Source organism: Chinchilla lanigera, unplaced genomic scaffold (genome assembly GCF_000276665.1).
Source record: "Chinchilla lanigera isolate Chin_1 unplaced genomic scaffold, ChiLan1.0 scaffold00022, whole genome shotgun sequence".
NCBI lineage: Eukaryota > Metazoa > Chordata > Mammalia > Rodentia > Chinchillidae > Chinchilla > Chinchilla lanigera.
In genome coordinates this window covers 27209261-27229839 of record NW_004955423.1, presented here as the reverse complement: position 1 = coordinate 27229839, position 20579 = coordinate 27209261, and the positions used below count along the sequence as shown (strand labels likewise).

The window sequence follows — 20579 nt, the reverse complement described above, 5'->3', positions numbered from 1 at the left end:
GCACATGTTCATACTGGTGGGGTGCAGCCAACGTGACGCTTAGGAATAGTCCTAACGCTTATAGTCAAAAGGAAGGCTGAAACCGAGGAGTAAGCACAGGCTAAGCTCCAAGTGCAGGGAGGGTAAGATTTAAAGTTAGGGTGCACTATCCAGAACCGCGAGAGCCGCACTTGGAATGCGCTCCTCTAACTCCAGTTACTCGAGACTGAGGCAAAAGGACTGCTCGAGTCCCAAGGTTCAGAGCTAGACTGCGTAACAAGAGCAAGACCTCATCTCTTAAAAGATATATAAAAAGTGGAAAAACTGGTTATTTGATAAAAACTAAGAACATGCTAATTGTTAGCAAAATTAAATCAGAGGTCAAATATACCCTAGTAGCTATTTAAAATGTGAAATACAGAAGAAGTTTAAAAAGTTGTAGGGGATATTATATGCAACTTAATGTAAAAGAAATGAAATCATATTCTTCTAGATAAATATAGCAAAACAGTAAGAAAAAAATGTGAGTAATCATAAATCCATCACATAAATTGACTCAGTTACGTCCCAAATCTATCCACAAACATTAGCATACAAATTCTAGCAAGCAGTCTAGAGACAACAATTTAACGATTATTTCAGAGTGTAACAGAAACTAATCCAGAGAAAGGTTCTCAACTCATTTTTCAAGGCTGAGATACAAAACCCTAAAGAGACTATAAGAAAAAACCCTGAAAAACAAAGGCAGGAGGATAGCAAGTTTGAGCTCAGCTTGGGCAACTTTGCGAGACTATCCAAAAAGGCGGCGGCGCGGTGGGGGCGGGGGCTGGGGCTGCAGCTCGGTGCGAAGGCCCAGGCTCAGTCCCCAGTTCCACCAATAAATAAAAATAGGTAAATTCTACTTGACCCACGGAAATGATTTCAAAGCTCCCAAACTAAGAGGAAACTGCTCTACCGCAGTAGTGGTAACTAAGGAGATGTCCACTTAGTGCCCAGTTGTACATCATCATACACCTACAGATCGGTAAAAGCTAAAATGCTAGATGATAGCAAGTACAGATGAAGATCTGCAGTGACGGTAACAGAAACTCAAACCCTGCTGATAAACCTGGCTTACGTACTTTGGGGAAAACGTGGCATCAGCTGGCAGGGCTACTGTCAGGTATAAACCTGGGACATCTCTTGTGCATAAACATCCAAAAATAGCTGGTCCTCTGAGTAGCCTTCCCTGTAACTCTCTGTAACTAGAAGAACGCAAAGCTACGCTGTTACTTTGGGATACTTTTATTTCTGATAAAATTATAGAAGACGACAAAACAAATAACGAGAAGTTAGAGACGCCAGTCCCCTCTGAAGAAAGGGAGGTGACACTATTGAGCGGGCCTACCGGAGGGTGCTCAAGGGAGGCAGCACTCCGTGTCTTGGCCTGAGTGAGGGAGTAAGACTTCCCCTTCCTACCCTTTAACAGCAAATGTTAGAGATATTACTTTTCAGTCTAATCCAGATTTAATGAAAACAAGTTTTTAAAGACAAAACCAAAACAAGCAAACACATGGAAAAGTACCGTTTTTAGTAGTAAAAGCAAACTGAACTATCCCATAAAATTTACAACAGACATTCTACTTGCATAAAAGGAATGAGAGCCAGTACTGAGACTAGAATACCTGTGTTCCTAACTTTTGCTAATCCGGGGAGATTTTCCAGGATATGCTCACACCATAAAGACGTCTCTGTACTTTGGCTTGGTAATTTTGTAATGGAAATTTTAATTCAGCAAAAGAAGAAAGATCAACACCACACTCAAATTTGACTTCAGTTTAAAAAATAGGAGAACAGAAGATTAAAGTTGAAAAAATATAGCCATTACAATAACAGTTTTACCGTTAATTGAACAATAAGAATTTAAGCTCATATGTATGTTACTGGCATAAAAATAAATGGGTAAGGACTAAGGATATAGCTCAGCAGCACAGTGCCTGCCTGGCAAGCACAAGGTCCTGAGTTCAATTCCTGGTACCCAACCAAAAAAAAGTTAAACATGAAAACAATGTAGTATTGGCTACAAATTTCTTTGAAAGGTTTACATTATATAGTTTCTTGGGGAGTCAACTTTACTTTCTGCTTTTTATGGAATGTGGAAGGACAATTTTTTGTACCAACAATAATCCTGAAGGGGACACGATACTAACGTAAATATACACAAAAAAGACATCTCTAGAATTGCAGTTACGATAGAATGTTCCAAAGCATACCAAGATCAAAGGGTGTCTGATGATCACTACACATCTGTGACCTAATGATTTCTGTATGTGCCACGATCACCTGGCTCACAAAGACAGCAGATTTACACTTTGTTGTTTTAAACCTCCCAAATAATAAAAGTTAATGTTGGAGATCAGTCAACTGTACACGTGGGTAACAAGTTTCTTTCACTACCATAAGTCATGTAACAGGAGCTATGTTTTTTTTTCCATGTAACAGGAGCTATGTTTCCTGTTATTTTCTAAAACCAGCTTCTGTATAGTAAAGCAAACAATCAACGAAGTGAAGAGACAACTGACTGCATGAGAGAAAATATGAGCAAACTATGCATCTGACATGGAATTAACATCGAGAGTGGGTAAAAAGCTAAAGAAGTTCAATACCCAAAAACCCCCAATTTAAAAATGGACAACAGACCTAAACAGGTATGTATCTGGAAAGAAAACATACAAATGGCCAGTGAAGAAATGCCGAACATCACTTTCATCAGAGAAACGCAAATCAAGACCAAGTGAATTATCACCTCATTCCAGTACGAATGGGTATTCTCCAAAAGACAAAACATACCAAGTGCTGGCGATACTGTGGAAGATAAGCTAGGACAGCCATGATGGAGAGAGCCACAGGACTTAGCAGCCCCACTCTGGGGGGCACACGCAGGGAAAGGAAGCCAGTCTGTGGGAGACAGCTGTGCTGCCACCTTCACCTCAGCACTTTCACTGTTAACGGCCAAGGACAGACCATGGCGAGGATGAGCACAATGTGGCACAGGGTCCTGTCACTGTGACAGGACAGGTGGAACTAGAGCACAGGCACAGAACGGCACACGCCACAGGATCGTGCTTGTATGCGCGATCTCGCAGACAGAAAGGTGGCTCCAGGGGGCTGCCTGCACAGGGCGAGAGTGTCATCAGGGTGACGACAATAATGGACTGTGTACCAATACTCCTGTTTAATGACCAAGTGACGGCCCTGTAACTAGGCTGCTACACAAACTGGTTGCTAAATGAGGAACTGTGTGTAGTATGTATGTTACAATATTCACAACAAAGAAGTGGTCGAAGGAAACTCCCACTTGACGACTTTGCTTTTATTTGCATAGCTCTTCCATGCAGGACTGTAATGTGTAACAGCACATAAAGCTCAGTACTGTACTGTACAGTACAATCAGCAAAAATTACAGTACTGTGTGCATAAGGTGTATTGTACAAATAGACACTTAGAGATGTGCAGATCTATCCAAAAAAGAAATGTAAGTCCAAACAGTCGTTAAACAAGGAGGTTGTTAAGGGGCTGGGGATTTAGTTCGGCGGCAAAAGCGCCTGCCTGGCAAGCGCAAGGTCGTGAGTTCGGTTCCTGGTACTGGAGAAAAACCAAAACCAAAACCAAAAAAAAAAAAAAAAAGAAAAAAGGAGGTTGTTAAATGAGGACTATCTGTATTTCAAAAAGCTGCAAGAAAGGATTTTCAATGTTTTCACCATAAGGAAACGAGTGTTTGAGAGGACATTTGAACATTAACCATACATACATAATGTACACATACATATACAATGTATACATGTATTAAAACAATACATGGCACCCCAGAAATATGCACCATTTTTATGTTTTTACGTCTTAGTTAAAAAATAAATTTAAGTACAAAAAATATATTATAAAATCTCAGACACCTGAAAAAGCTTTGAAAGGTTTTTCTTTTAGATGTTTACCACGTTGGAGTAGTAGCAGAATCTGACAGCAATTTGTGATGCATAACGCAGTAAAAACAAAGGAGATACCATTTCAAACTACTTAAACAAGTTAGCATTACCCATATTTTTCAGATAATGAAACTGAAGCAAAATTATAATGAAATAATAATTTCAGATAATGAAACTGCCTTCAACGCCTTGGCAACGCCTTGCCTGGCAAGCGCAAGGTTGTGAGTTTGATTTCCGGTACCGGAAGAAAACAACAAAAAAACCCCAAACAAACAAACGAAAAAAAGAAATTATCTCTGCCTTGCTGGGCATAGTGGCCCATGCCTGTAATCCCAGCACTCGGGAAGCTGAGGCAGCAGGATCGTTTCCAGTTTGAGATCAGCCTGGGCTACAAAATGAGCTCAAGCACAGCCTGAACTACATAGCAAGACCCTGTCTCAAAAAGACAGGAAAAAAAAAAAGGAAATTATCTCCGCCATTAATAAACTCATTCAATAGAACGATTCGATAAGAGAACTCTGTACTTCCTGATCTGGGAAGAGAAACCGTAAGAGGAAGTCAAGCTGGGTTCTGAGCGCAGTTCTCCCAGTACCGATGATGTGACGAGCAGTCCCTGCACAACAGTGCACAGGCTCTTCTGCTCGGTCTCACCACCCTCTCCTTTCCCAGGCTTTGTCCTCTCACAGAATCCACGGTTTCTGCCTCCACAGACTACTTACCTGTCTTAGATCCTGAACTTGGCTCACATTTTTTTTTCCTATTTGCTATAATTCTTTTCTGTGTGAAAAGCCAGTATTCCTCCCCTCAGGTCCTTATCAAATTGTGAAATCTTGCCAAGCTGAATTAATCATTTCCTTTTATATGATCACACTGTTAGTCAAACAGGAATGAAGCATCTAGTCGATGAATACTTTTTTCCTACTTATAAAATTTTTTTAAAAATTTATTTATTTTGCAGCGCTGGGGATTGAACACTTGGCCTTTGTGTTAAGCTACACCCTCAGCAACTTTTTCTTTTGAGAAAGAATCTCTAAGTTGCTCCAGCTCAGCTTCAACTTGTGCTTCTCTTGCCTCAGCCTCCTAGATTGCTGGGATTACAGGTATGCACCACCATGCTCAGCTCAAAATTTTATGTTTAACAAACACATATTTATTATATGCCAAGTGTTTTCTTTGTGCAGAAGGAGTATCTGACAAGTTGGCCCTTGGTTGGTCTCTAGCAATCTGGATTCAGGAGGGAGAGGGAATCACTGCACCTTCAGTGTCTATGTGAATACTGGTTTCCGGTGGCCACTGCCTTCCCCTGCCGTCTAGGGTTCTGGCACGCAGTTGGGGACAGGGTGCCCACTGGTCGACAGTGGGGCACACATACTGTCAGCACTCACCGCAGTGCAACTGCATGGACGGAGGCCCTCTCCAGTCTGCGCCTGGTTTTCTCCGGACTCCACTGTGCCTGATTCTGCCCCTGGAATCTTTTCAGCGCAGTCAGTCACAGTCTCCAGCATGATGTGCTGAGTGCTCAAACCAGGGCGAGGCTGGGACCCCCACATGCCTCAGGATTTCACCTAGTTTGCACACCCTTCCTAAGAGAGGTGTCACTGTCTTTAGGGGGGGAATCTGTGGGTCACAGGGATTAAGTGACCTGGAAAAGGATACACATGGATACGGTCAGGGTCTGAACACAGTGCTTTGCTTCCCAGTTATAAATTTAAGTTCTCTGAGGAAAAGGAAGCAGAAAAACCATATACTAAAGATTCCTAAAAAACAGCATCTTTCAAGTTAAGTAATCTAGCAACGGTTTCAAGTTAAAAGCATTTCCTGAGCCTTGGCTTCTCCAATCTTTAAAATAAAAGCAGCTGGATGTGGTGGCACATGCCTGTAATCCCAGGGCTCTGGGGGCCAAGCCAAGAGGTTCATACATTTGCGCTCAGGTTGGGCAGTTTAGCAACTCAGTGAAAGCCTATCTCAAAATAAAAATAAACAAGGGCTAGGGATGTAGCTCAATCTGACAGTCCTAGGTTCAATCCCTACTATTGCAAAAATAAATAAATGAGTAAATATGGCATTAGAGTATGGGAGTGGGTACACAATTGAACAGTGAATTCTACACAGTGTATCTCTCATTCAGAACTCCTTCCCCTCGTGTATGTTCTCTCAACAGTCCCCCAGGCCTCACGTCACACTGTGGCACTGGACACTGCCAGCTTGCAGAGCCTTATGTGAGAAGCCTTGCATACCTTTTAGTGAAATCTTTAAAGCAGAGTCGTAGTTTATTATGATGTCTGAAAAGCTTGGGGTCACTGGGTATTTCAGATAGGAAAACCTGGGCAACTTCCAAAGGCCCCTACAAAATAAGAAAATAAAATTGCAAGTGTGTTTTTGTCTTCCCTAAGATCAGGCAGACAGAATAATCCACGTGACTTCAGCACTGTGATGGCTGCACTAACCGTAATGCACATTTATTCAAAAAAGCAAAGCAGGCATTCAAAGACTCACGACTGCATTAACACATGTAGTCCTGGATTTTATGTGAGTTAGCCCGGATGAGCAAGCTGTCAAGATACCACATCTTCTAACCCATAGACCATTTGGCACAATTTTGCTGAAACAGCTTCCCTTGGCATCCTAACGGTGTTCCTGACACTGTAAGCTCGAGGACATAACAGACACGGCTTCCAATGTATACACAGCAAAACAATATCATCTCATATATATAGTTACTATTTTCAAAACTACTCCATATCACTTATTTAATCCACTGAGCTTCTGAAAACGATCTGGAGATGACATAGGTGAGAATCTAATGTGGTAGAAGTTTATGTGTTCATACACAGCTCTGAAAATAAATCCTCTTTAAATCACAATCTTTTATTACAACATTTTACAGACAGGTTACTGTAAGTGATTTAATTCCTTTTCAATACCATATATAAAAATAGGAAAATACAGTAGAGAAGGCAGGTTTGAAAATCTTAACAATTGAGATTATCGCTGAACCACTTCTGCTTTTCCCTTTGCCTCATTTATACTTCAGTGATTTTTTTTTATAGCTCCTTCCAATACACATTGTGTTCACTGGATTTAGTACATATTCGCAATTCTGTAGGACACACTACTGAAGTCACCACAAGTCCTATTTATACCTTAAACCACGCAGTGCCAGCAGAGGGTACTAACCTGATTCACTGTCGTGCCCACAGACCCCTGGAGAACCATCTGAAGCATTTTGGGGTCTGCTGGGTCCTGATGTGTCGCAAAGGCCAGCTCCTGGGTCTTCTTCTGCATGTCTTCTATGGCAACTTCAACAGGCGTTAGGATGATCTGAGTAGAACACAACTCTAGATCAGTGTGCTGCCTGAACACGACTGCATGAGGGAGCTTTACATAACCCATGACAATGAGGAAAACATGGAGACCAAGTAGGTGCTTTTACGTAACAATAAAATTCCAAACTTAATCTCTAAGTTTGAACAAACCTGAAAACAAAAAAGACTTTTTAAAAGGTGCCAAAAATGACCCCCAGTAGGTAAAGTTCTAGTACGCCACTGTGAAGGGATGGTACAGATCTGCAACCATATGGCTAACTTGTATTCATTTCACGAATGACTCCCCTACTTCCAGGCTTACCTCTTCTTTGTGAATGACGTTGACCCTTGTTTTAATGTAGGGAAAGGCATGAGAAGTGGTCAGAATGGTCTTCCGCTTGAACTGCTCATGCAGCTCCCCGTGGGCACGGCCATCTAAAGTGAAGGGCGTACAGTACATGAAACGGCGAAGATTGTAATTTTTGTCAAAATACGTGATTCGGTCCTTCATTTCGTATGTGTCGAAGTATGGCTCCACGTAGGTGATCTGAATATACGCCTGGGGAAGGAAAGAGCCCTTCAGTGCTTCACGGCTCAGCCTCGCCTGGTGTTTCCAAGCAATGCTGCAGGGGCCCTCCAAGACACGCCTGCGCGCCCGTACAGCCGCCCCCTACCTTGCTGGGGTCTAATTTACACTTGTCCACAGGGTTAGAGTCTTTGATCACTTCCACCACATCCTCTCCAAATCTTTCTCCATAAAATCCCTGCAATAAAGAACAAGAAATCCTTTACATGAAGTTAGCAGGGTTAGTAAATAGAGCAGGCTTCTGAGCAAAATCTGGCAATGTAGTAAGTACTGTCAATTGTTACAAAGTAATAATTTATTCTTTACTTATTTATTTGATATTATTCCCAGCCATGTACTTTAAATAACACAAAATAAAACAAAAGGAACGTTTTTGTCAATAAAAGCACAGGATTCCATGAGGGGTCTACAAAAGAAACACAGGGAATAGAACATAAAGGAAAAGCTGCTCACTGTGATGTGCAGATACTTTTTACTGAGTCTGAGTAACCAGCTTGCTTACAGACCATGGTCAATTTTAAGTAACATTCCTGAACTTTTGGCCAGGTGTGGTGGCACATGCCTATAATCCCAGCAACACAGGTGACTGAGGCAGGAGGATCACTATGAGCTTCAGTGCAACCTGCGCTACACAGTGAGTTCAAGGGCAGCCTGAACCACACAGAACACCCTGTCTCAAAAAAAAAAAAAGGCGTGGTTATCCCTCATGCAGTCATGTTCAGGCAGCACGCTGATCTAGAGTTGTGTTCGACTCAACTAATCGCAACACTCAGAGGCTGAGGCAGGAGGATCATTACAAGTTTGAGATCAGCCTGGGCTACAAAGTGAGTTCAAGGCCAGCCTGGACTGCATTGTGAGACCCTGTCTTAAAAAAGACAAAAAAAAAAAGGAAATTCAGCCTTAAAAAGAACACACACATTGATCTGTTGTAGCTGCATACAGTTTTGGTTTCTGACTTTTAGACTTTCCCACAGGACTAACAGAGGAACCGTGGCATGATTAGAATACTCAGAAGGAAAAAGCGGCCTCTGAGATGTCAAAGGAGACACTCCCACCATGGCCCAGAGGCACCTTCTGTAATGACATTTGGAAACACTCTGAGTATTTCCCAACACTCACCTCCCTTGAAAAAGAAAAAGTCACAGTTTAAGCCAGTTTTTAAAAGCTGAGCCCAGCAAAGCCCTTAGTAAAAATGCAATATTCAGGAATTATTCACAGTGGAGGATAAAAGCAAGCCTGAGTGCTGCTTCTCAGTTGCTTCCGTGAGGGAAAAAAATCACTGTGGATCTGGCCAAAACGCAGGTCTGACAGGCAGGCCTGGGCTGCTGTCCAGACCCTCTGCCCTCCATGCTCCTCGCCCGTGCACGGAACAGAAGGAAGGCAGGGAAGCCCGGTCAGCCCGGGAAGCATGACAGCCCTCACTCGGGCTGAGGTAGGGGCTATGAAGGTGGAGGGTTCTAAGTGCTAGCACTCACCCTGCTGGGGACAGGGTGAGCTAAAGAGACTGGGTCAAAATGTCCCATGGTTCTGCTTCCACTTCCATTCTTTGCTGCTACTTAATTCATTCTTTCTACCAAAGGTAGATAGTCAGATTTCAGCACACAAGTCACATTAATTCTGAAGACTATAAGAATTTCTAAAATATGTGTGATGCCAGGCATGGTAGAGCTCCCCTGTAATCCCAGCATTCTGGAGGCTGAGGCAGGAAGACTGCAAGTTTGAACCTAGAGTGGGCAATTAAGTGACTTGACAAGACTGCTTCCAAATAAAAAAATAAAAAATGGGCTGAGGATATAGCTCACCACGAAGGCCCTGGGTTCAATATCCAGCAATGCCCACCCCTGTTCAAAGCATGAAAATACAGTGGAGCCTTAAAAAAATATAATTAATAATATTTTAAGCCAGGCATGATAGCACATGTCTATAATCCCTGAATTCGGGAGGCTGAGGCAGGAGGATCACTGAGAGCACAAGGCCAGCCTGGGCTATACAGTGAGTTCAAAGCCAGCCTGAACTGCACAGTGAGACCCTGCTTCAAAACAACAATAACAACAACAACATTTTACTGTTGCCAGAAGGTATTTTTATTATTATTTTATTTATTAATTAATTTATTTACTTACTTAAGTCTTTTTGAGGCAGGGTCTGCTATGCAGTTCAGGCTGGCCTTCAGCTCACTTTGTAGTCCAGGCTGGTCTCAGACTCGCAGCAATCCTCCTGCCTCAGCCTCCCCAGTGCTGGGATTATAGGCATGCGCCACCACGCCCCGCCTCATCATAAAGTATTTTTAAAAGTATTATTGTGCCTATCAGAAACCCTTGTACTCTGAAGGAGTGTTATTTGGTAGGATCAAGCACACTAAATGACTCAGTGTAGATCTAAAGGTCTACTCATTACAGAGAATACAAATTAAAGAGGACATTTTATGAACCACCATAGCACTCACCTCCAATCTGTGAGAAATCTCAGCAAGTTTGGTTATTGCAGGCTCCTTGTAAACAAATTCCTGTTCATCCAAATCCCCGAACTTGGTTCCATAAAAACCAACGCGAAAATAGGTGCCAAACATCCGCTTACCATCCTAGGTTTAGGAAAATGAGGAAACTTTAATATAACATCTTTTTTGTTTTTCACATTATACTTAAGATTAGAATAGCATAAAAGTCTCTAAAACAGTGTAAAATGTTTTTGTTCAAAATTATGGTATTTTTACTATCTTTCAAATGAAAGTTAAAAACAAGGTAAATAGTCTTTTTTTTTTTTTTTTCATTATTTCTAACCAACATTATGCAGTTAGGGCTTTTACCAAGTGACTAAATCACAGAAGAGATATTTTTCAGACCTGGTGTAAAGCATCACATTGGTCAAAGTCTATAAAACTGAGTTAAATCACTTTTCTTATGTCAAGAAAATATACTTGTAAGAACACAAATGGTGTCTTAACTGTTCTACTATTAGAACGTATTGAAGTTAACTTTAAAAACAACACCAATACATTTTTGAATTAGCATTAGCCTTTACATAACCTCTTTATATATAGTAAGTTTATAAAAGTTAGCAGTCAAGAACAGCACGTGGTATATAGCAACCAGTAAAATGTCAAGGCATTCCAGATGTACTAAAGCCAAAAAAAAGCTATAATTAATATCTTGCATTGATAAAAATATTTTTTGTGGGGCCAGGGATACAACTCAGTGACAGAACCTGCCTCACAAGCGTGAGGTCCTGAGTTCCATTCCCAGTACCAAAAAAAAAAAAAAAAAAAAAATTTATATGTAGAATCATAAAAAATGCAATAGAGGAAAAGATAATTTTTAAAAAATTCTTTGAGATGGGATTATTCTAAAGACCCACAGACCCCCACTACATGCATTAACCATGTACTGATCTCAGAATTAAGTCACCTTAACTCTCACACAGCACGTCTGCGGAAAAGTCTTTCAATAAAGGTAAGTATGTGGAAGCTTTCCATGCAATTTGACACAAAGCTGTTTCAGAAGGATTTTGTGGCAGCTCCTAAATATATGACCACACGTAAATATTTAAATTCCTCTGAATTCTTTTAAAGCCTGATTTGATTTATATTTATTCTTCCTATGTAGGAAAAATTAAAGGGTATATAAATCAAATTACAAATGATACAGGTATTTAAGTAAAATGCGAATTTCACTTAGCTTACCAATTTTGTAATACCACATGGAAAATATTAGTGTCCAAAAGCACCCGTATATTTTTGTCCAAAATAAATAGAGTTTTAAAGAAAAATAGTTCTGGTGCTAAAGAAACTTTAAGTTTCTAATTTAAAAACATTCTTCATACTTATTTTAAAATTTAATAGACAAATACTTGACTTCTATAGCAAACAAAATCTTTCTAGATGGATTCATTAAATTTGACCAAAATTCTGATTAAAACCACCAGTGAGCCAATGCAGTAAGGCAACTATAATACTCAAGGAAAGGGGGCACTAGGTGGGAAATAGAACAACATCTGAAAAATGAATAATTGGTGATCGTAATTTTTTCAAAATGTCATACACATACACAATATATTCCTATTTTTTAAATGCCATTTTTCTATCTGAGTTTGAAACTCTGATGCTTCTGGTTTGAAACTCTATTCCCACACTTTTACACTGTGACCCTTTAACTATGTGGAGATGGTAATTCGGACTTGTTTCCCTTAGGTAACTCCCCATCTGTGTCAGTCTCCACAACAGGAAGTACTGTCCTGTGTGCACTTTATTTAGAGTAGCCCTCTAGAAGCGGATGGAACTGGGGCGGGGGCGGGGGGTGTCATCCAAACAATAAGGTATCGGGCTCAGTGCTCCCTGGACCTGGACAGTGGATTTTGTCAATGCAGCCTAAAACTGAACTACCTCTCCTGTGTACATGCAGTTAAGGAAAACAACTACTGAGTCTTTCCTATGTTAGCTATTGCTCATCCTCAGTGACACGAAAATAAACGTAAGTAAGACTTGCTCCTCGAGAAAGAAAAGGGTTCAATTAATACACACTACAAAGCGACCCATGCTGCTGTGGAGGGTGGTATCGGGAAAGGCAGAGTCAGCTTGTTGAAGCCAAGTGGCAACTGCAGTGCTAGTGAGAGATGCGATTTGTCATTCAAAAGAACTGTCAAGTGGAGGCTGGAGGGAGGAGGCGACGCTCCCGGGGAGAGCAGCAAGAGGCCCCTATAGGTCAGAATGCAGAATGTGGGTTAGAAAACTGCTCTCTGCTCAGTGCCTACTACATGTCAGCCAAGGCTGCAGACAGGAGTGATAATCCCTGAGCAAAGTGACAAGGGAAGCAGCCAGGGCAGGACGCGTCCAAAAGGCAGCAGCAGAACAGCGGCCTGAGGGTGCTTCGCATAGTCTCTGGGGAAAGAGCCGTGCACAGGAGAAGGCCAGGCAGCTGGAGCCCGCCTCTGTGTCCATGGAACAGCGGGGTGGGCCACAGGGCTGGCGCAGAGGCAGAGGAGCGAGCCCAGAAGTCTCGGGGCCTTAAGAACAGTGTGCTCCCGTGTGTGCACTGTCACGGGGAAGGGCGCTGCGGGCCGTGAGGCTCAGAGAAAGGCAAAGGCTGAGTCTGAAAGACTCCATTTCAACTATGAAGTCTCTCAGGCTGTCACAACACCAGCCCTATGCAACGAATGAAGACACAGTCACCCAGCTTCAGCTTTGGGAAAGACGTCCAAGCGTGAGCGTTAAGAGAGAATCATTTTGCATCTTTCCACCTCAAGTTAGCGCAAGCTACATTTCCTGGTGATCTAGCAGAATGTAACTGTAACAAAGCTAACCCCATCATTTCTGGCCTCTCTGGAGAGTGTAAGACACCTCTACTAGGGTAGAGTTTTCCCTCTGAATATGTTACAGTCTTTTTAAAAATGGAGACAGTGTCATGTCACTATGTTGTCAACATTTGGAGACTGGTTTTCTTAAAAAAATATAAACTTGTAATAGCATACTGCTGAATATGACCTGATCACTATTTGACAAAGGACAAAGGTATCTTTTGAAAATAAATATGTACACACAAAATATGAAAGTTAAAAACTTTTCATATAGAAATTAAACATTTTTCTTCTGAAAATAATTTAAAACGCATGGTAGTGGAGAGATGATTTATTCCTATTATCTCAAGAAAAATAAAAGGGCTCTGGGAAAAGATAAAAGTGAACACTAAACATTTATTATGAAATGGAAACTAGCAGAGGAGATAACAGCCACAAGATTCCTAAAGAGCTCACAGTGTGTTATTCTACATGGTAAAGACTTTACCAAACTGTAACGTATGAAGTTTTAGGATTATCTTTTACATGCACACACACGTTCTTATATTTTCCCTCCCCAAAACCTTTGTTATCTGAAATAATTTGTATGGACCAAGGGATACAATGAAACACACTGCTAATATATAACCCCAGAGGACTTTTCTTGTAAGTCAGAACATTACTAATTCAAAGAGCCTTTCTACAATGTATAAATTATCCTTACTGAATCTCAATCCAGGCAGAGCTCTGAAAGGATACTAAGAAATTAGCTAGGAAACATGATTTTAGAAAAAATGAAATTACTGAAGTTTTCACAGAGTCAAAAAGAAAAAATATTCACGAGATAGGAACTTACCACAATAGACAATAGTAAAAGTAGGGAGTAGGGTCAGCAACCAGGGGCAAGAAAGAAGAGAAAACAGAAAGCATTTTAATTAGGAAAATTTCAAAACAATTAAGCAGCAAATGGCAGCAAACACATTTTTAAAATGCAGGCATCCATTAAAGTTTTACAAGGAAAAAGCAAAAACAAACGTGCAACAAATTTAGACGCTACGAAGCTAAAGGACCAGTAAGGTAGTGACAAGTACATAAACAAGAAAATAAAGTCGGTGTGACTTTTACCATGCAATCAACATGATGAAAGAATGGTATTAATGTCATAACCAGTGAGAATTATACTGTTCAGGGGTCGATTTAGCATCAAGCAGACTAGTAATAAACTGCTCAGAGGTTTTAAGTCTCCCTAATTTTCATTATATGTCTAATTTTCAACTAATTCTACTGGACATCAGAATAGCCATATGGAACTTTATCTCTCAAAGGTAACCAGGGCAGGTCTCTGTATTCATGTCATGTTAGGTACTGCTAGGGCAATACATATCTAAACTAGAGAATCAAAGTAGGTATGTACGTCTTGCCTTCATCTAAAGAAAAGTAAAAGGTAAGTAGTATTTCAGAAATGGAAGGAAACTTAGTTGGAATATTTATTCCTAAGGTTTTCTACTTGGGTCCCCAAACAAGGATTTCAAAGCAAAACCAATCAGAAAACTCTATGCTATTTAGTCAACATAAACTTGACTACAAAATGACAGGCAAAGCACACAACTTTATACACACACCTAGCTTTAAATAAACCTGGTTTATTAGTACCTACCTTAACTTAGTTAAAATAAATTAGTGTATAATTTTCTCCTTCACAGAAAGATGTAAACCAATATTTAACAATTCTTCCTGGCAATTTTCAGGTAAGATTTATTCATACTAACTCTTCATAATCCTAAGTACTATACAAAACCAAAGCACAAGTAGACTACATGAAATACTAACAAATCAAACATTGTCAGAATGAGATCAAATTAAATTTCAATTTCTCTCAATCTCTTTATCCCTTCCCCCAACAAAATTTAAATAACAAAACTGAATTTCCTTCTTCAGTAGGACTTATACTCAATGTAAAGGACTCAAGATCAAGTTAACAGTATTTCATCAATTCTCAGACACATTTTTTTGCCTGCATTTTAATATCTCTGTAGTTAGCATTCATCTGTCAACTGGTTAATATACAGTTTTTCTCTCTCTTAAAAACATAAATTAATAGTATTTCTTATAGTCGATGATGTCTTAGATCAGATGACATATAGTATTTTTTCTATTTATACCTCTGAGCAATAACACATAAATCGACCTCTGTAAAATGAAGTGAAACAATATTGTTAAAAAAAGGAATCTGTGTGTAAATGTTGATGAAAGAAATGCTTCAAAGGATAAAAACAAACTAAAGTGATGACAAGTGGCTCATTTACCAAAGAATCTCATTAGTGTAACGTAACCATTTCCATGCACTGCCTACGACCTCTTAATAATACATTTCTTACAATAACTTAGTTATTTCAAAAAAATTTCTTTGGTTAATGAATTCAGTTGATAGCAGATAGCAACAGAACACCCACAGCTAGCACATGTGGGCAAAGCATTGGCATAACAAATCTGATCAAATCAATCTATTAGTGTCTTTAACTAACTAAAACATTACCTACCTCCCAGCCAGTACTCTGTATAATAAAAAGTAAAAAAGGGCAAGTCATAAAAAAAAAACTGTTTAAAAGGAACAGTAACAACAAAAAAGGCCAAAGGGAAGTTCAACAGGGAAAGGTACCATATCACATATTCTTCTCCAGGAATGGAAGATGACAAGATGTTTAAAACAGCACATTCTTTCACTTAATATCTACTATAATTTGATGAATTACTATTTCAAAACCTAGTAGCTAAGACTTTGCCTTTTAAAATCTGTAACTTTTTCTTATGTGAAAAGTGTAAAAAATACTTTCTAAGTGAAAGTACAAATTTTGGGGAAAGAACTGGCTGCTTGTCTCATTTATCTGTCTAGGTTAGATCTCTCAAGTGAGCTACATTTCACTGAAATATCCAGGTTAAACTGAAATACAAAAGGCAATTTTGCCCAAATGTCACTGACAGAGATGGATGACAGTGTCTTGGATAGTACTAGCTCTAGATCTTCCAGACCTGATACACATAATTTGTAGCTTGCAGCTCTGGAAGTTGGGATGAAGTTCCTTTCACAGTGTACAGACAACCAACTAAAAGATCCTCCTGTTAGGATCATGAAACTTATCATCTGGTGTTTTGGTTTTTTAACTTTAGTATTTTAGGAGAGGACAACACAGTCTCATCCTAACAGGATGAGCAGTCCTATTTTATTTTCGGATTATATCAATTCACTTAGAACAGATTAGCCCATTGGGGAAAAGACAGGCGATCCAGCGGACAGACAATCGAGTGAGACCAGTGCTCATACACAAATGGGAGAATCATCTACCTTGTTCTTGGGGGAGGGTGGCAGCAGTAACAGCATGGGTAGCATAAGAAAGGGAAGGGAAGAGTGCAGCAGGAGGAGGCTTAACAGGATCTTTCAAAATTCAGCTTCAAAGAAATCAGCTGCTATCATCTACTTCATTTGTAAACCAAGTTTAGTTTGATTCTAATTTGGGTGATAACATGGGCTTATATAATCATACTGTTAGAATTAAGTGCGATAAGACACCGATTTTATTATTCTCAGTAGGTATGATTTTCATACAACTGCTACAACTGTACCAAGGACAACCGAATGCAAACAACTGGAAGACTAAAGTTCATCTACAGTGACTCACTTAAACATAAAAATCAAATTCAGTTATAAACTACTTTGTGAAACAAAACAAATTATAGTTCAAAAACCTGCTAATTAGTAATTTATTTTTTAAAAGCTTATGGAACATTTGTAACGTTTACTTTAAGGAAATCATTTTTTTTTTTTATGAATAAGACTTGCTTTAGCCATGAGCCATCACTTTGACTACTCATGTGAAACTTGATTGAAAAGGTCACTTCATGGGGTTTAGTTTGACACATGTACAAAACAACACTAAGGCTTTGAACAGTTTTTTTTGCTTATAACTACAGATAGAAATTGAAATAATTACCTGATGAACAATTTTGCTGAATGCTTCTTGAAGTTTACCATGAATTGTGGATAGTTTCTTTGCATCCCGATTAGCTTCATGAATAGGAATGAGTACTTTGTAAACCTCATTAACTGCTTCATACATGCCAGCCTATAAAAATGTTTGTAAGATATTGCCTTTACATCAAGAAGCAAGTAAAATAGATACAATTTAGAAATTGACAATTTTCTATTAAAACAATACCGCTGAAATTCTTCCAACTAAGATATAAGAGCAAACTATCATTTTTAATTGTACTAGGCCTTAACAAAAGACGTTTTCACTATCTGTCCTCTCCTCTGGATGGGTAGATATGTACACACATGCATAGTCATAGTTCCATATAATTTGAGTTGCACATTCTGCTTCTATGTACCCAGAATTACTTCACTAAGGTAAATGTGGTTATGCACGCATATACTTACTGAAGCATATACACTCCTGCAGAAACTAATTCTGAGTAGAAGAGTGAAAGACATTTGATTATGATAATGACCACAGCTACCCAATTTTATAATCAGATGACCTGTGGCCTCCTGAGAAACTAGAATCACTTACTTTCCCAAAACATTAACTTGGCATCTCCTATAGAAAAATCTTTAATTTTTTTTTTGTCTTTTTGAGACAGGGTCTCCCTATGAAGTTCAGGCTGGCCTTGAGCTCACTTTGTAGACCAGGCAGGTCTCAAACTCACAACAGCCCCCCTGCCTCAGCCTCCTGAGTGCTGGGATTACAGGTGTGTGCCAACTGCACCCAGCTTCTTCCAACATTTTTGATCTTTAACAAAGTATGAGAAGGTTTTGAGTCAGCAGATTTTCTTCTACAGGCGACAGCTGGCCAGTGGTTAGCCAGTGGCTGGATCTGGTTTAAGCAGAGTAGGAGATGAGATGTGTTTTGTACTGGGCTCTAACCCTTTTCCTTAATAGTTGGTTGGCACTGGAGAGAGTACAGATAGATGTTTTCCAAAACCAGTGAGTTCCCACTGCTTCCAAATCAGCAAATACATTTGCCCAAGAAAACAAACATAGGATCCTTATATATCCTGGTCAATTCACAGAATATAGGCAAGCAGTAACATAGCTGAAATACTGAAACATCTTTAGCATAACTTAAAGGCCTTGTTTATTATTTTAATTAAAATTAGACTGAAAAAGAGTAAGATTCATAATTTTGTAACATATAATCACATGTGTAGTATACACAGTTATGTTAAAAATGAATAAAATTATATACAAGCAGAAGAATTTCTGGCCAGCTGTGGTGACCCATGCCTGTAATCCCAGCACTCAGGAGGCTGAGGCAGGGGGAACGTTGTGAGTTTGAGACCTGCCTGGTCTACAAAGTGAGCTCAAGGCCAACCTGAACTTCACAGGGAGATCCTGTTTCAAAAAGACAAAAAAATTTTTTTTCTGTAACACAGGCCACTGTCCCCTGATCTAAAGGCACTATTGTAAATTATTAAAATCACCAAACTCCACTGTGTTTATAAAAATATTCTATTGACAGCCAAAAAGCTTTCCCCCTGCTGTTTGTCCCATTCAGGGAACGGAATTGTGATGGTCAGGGTCCCTAGAGTTAAGATATTTTAAAGAGACTTATTATTTTAGGTTGTGAAAAGTACTACGCATTTCAGAACTGCTGTATTTAAATAAGCTGGTTCTAAGCGTCAATAACAAGGACTGACTCGGAGAGAGGCACTACGGCAAGCACCTCACATACATCAGCTGATTTAACCAAATAACCATCACACGAAGCAGGTATATGACGACGTATTTAACAAGAGAGAAAAAGGGGGCACCAAGTGACTCAGTAACCTGTTCCAGAAGTATAACAGCTATGAAGTAGCTGAGCTAGGATTTGAACCCCAGCAGTATGCCTTCTCAGTCTATGTCCTCAGCCAGTACTTTACAGGATGGGGTAAGGCACGGGAAGGAGCTTAGCCCTACACGTCACCTCAAGCTTCCATTCTACCCTATCAGGAGCCTCAGTGTCACCTAAACCTGGTGCTAGGACAGGGAAACTAAGCAGAAAAGCCAGAGCCAAGAGGTGACCCTGTGGGCACAGTCCAAGGAGTCAGCGGGAGGTGAGCCACCTTTTCCTCCTCCAATGAACACCCCACTGAGGCTCCACCTGCCTGCTTCAGTTCTTCACACACGGATGAGGGAAGAGGCCTGGCAGTGCGAGGGCAGTCTGCACGCACTTCCTACAGCTCCTCCTGAGGAAGCCCCAGGCCTCCGAGTGAGGGTCACTATGCAACGACAGGGCGCCACAATGCTGGGAAGAAAGAAGACTCTCCCCCTCACCCGGCAGGCCAGCTCTTGGTATGCAGCCGTGTTAGCATACCCAAACAGAACTTCAACTGCCCAGAGAAGTTCTGCTTGACTTTGTTCTACTTTTTACCTTAGAGCAATATTGGCGAACCTTTCAGAGCTTTCAATGATACAAACAGCCCACTGTGGAATGTGTCCATAGATCTGCCACCTCTGCCTTGAAGGCTTTAGAAAACATTTTTTGGTACAAGTTTTGTGATCTAAAAATATCTATTGCTGACCATGTATGTACTGCTACATGAGCAAGCGTATGAAAACCAATGGGGGCAATGACAGATTATTAAGATTAAAAAGGAGTAACCAATGGTGAATCTAGAAAAGAAAATTTGTTCCTTAACAGTTGTAGAAGGACTTGGAGGAAGTTATTTCACAGGCAAGGCAGGTCACAGGTCAGAATAAATATAAACATCACTGATAATATAGAGGTACAGAACTGTGGAAAGAGAAAGAACAAGAGTCGTCTACCATAGAGAAAGAAGCAGCTGCTTGCTCCAGCAATCCCACAAGTCCTGACTCAGTGAAGTACTTTCCAGAGCAGATACCTTCTTCATCTGGAGATACAACATCATCTGACACGGCAGATTCCTCCAGAACATTAGACGAAATATTCTAGGGGGAGAATGGAAGAAGTTTGCAAAATGGAATTAATTTTCTCGCATGAAAAATGTACATGAAGCAAGAACTGAAGATGAAACTTTTGGCTGAGACAGTCCAAAAGGACAGGCTGGCATAATCCAGGGGCAGAGCATTTGCCTAGCATGTGCAAGGCCCTGGGATCCATACTCAGCACTGGGGGAAGAAAAAGGTAAAGCTAAATCTCTAACAACTTCTGTATTTTGAAGATGACAGTAAAATGGCAATACCATTTCTAGATAACTGTTCCTGTCATAAAAAGTTATGAGAAAGAAAATTTGGGCTAAATAAGAGTGATATGATAAACTTTTTTTTCCTTTTTTTTGAGACAGCATCTCACTATGTAGTTTAGGTGGACTTGAACTCAGGTAGCCAGGCTGGCCTCAGCCTCCTGAGTGCTAGGATGATAGGTATGTGCCACCACGCCCAGCTGATGATATAAACTAAGGAGATCTACACAGTCTTTCTTTTCACAATAGTTGATCTCAAAACTCTATAAGGGAAAT

General features: G+C 40.1%; 1 protein-coding gene across 1 annotated transcript in view; it reads right to left on the bottom strand.

Moving 5' to 3' along the window:
* The window catches only part of Dock7 (dedicator of cytokinesis 7), a 190090-nt gene that overhangs the window by 3871 nt on the left and 165640 nt on the right, over positions 1-20579 (bottom strand). The window contains exons 43-50 of the mRNA XM_013514367.1: positions 19906-20049; positions 17090-17221; positions 15641-15655; positions 10279-10404; positions 7921-8010; positions 7569-7805; positions 7119-7262; positions 6179-6285 (exon numbers count right to left, since the gene is read on the bottom strand). Coding sequence (XP_013369821.1) covers positions 6179-6285; positions 7119-7262; positions 7569-7805; positions 7921-8010; positions 10279-10404; positions 15641-15655; positions 17090-17221; positions 19906-20049 — 995 coding nt within the window. The remainder of the gene's footprint in view (positions 1-6178; positions 6286-7118; positions 7263-7568; positions 7806-7920; positions 8011-10278; positions 10405-15640; positions 15656-17089; positions 17222-19905; positions 20050-20579) is intronic.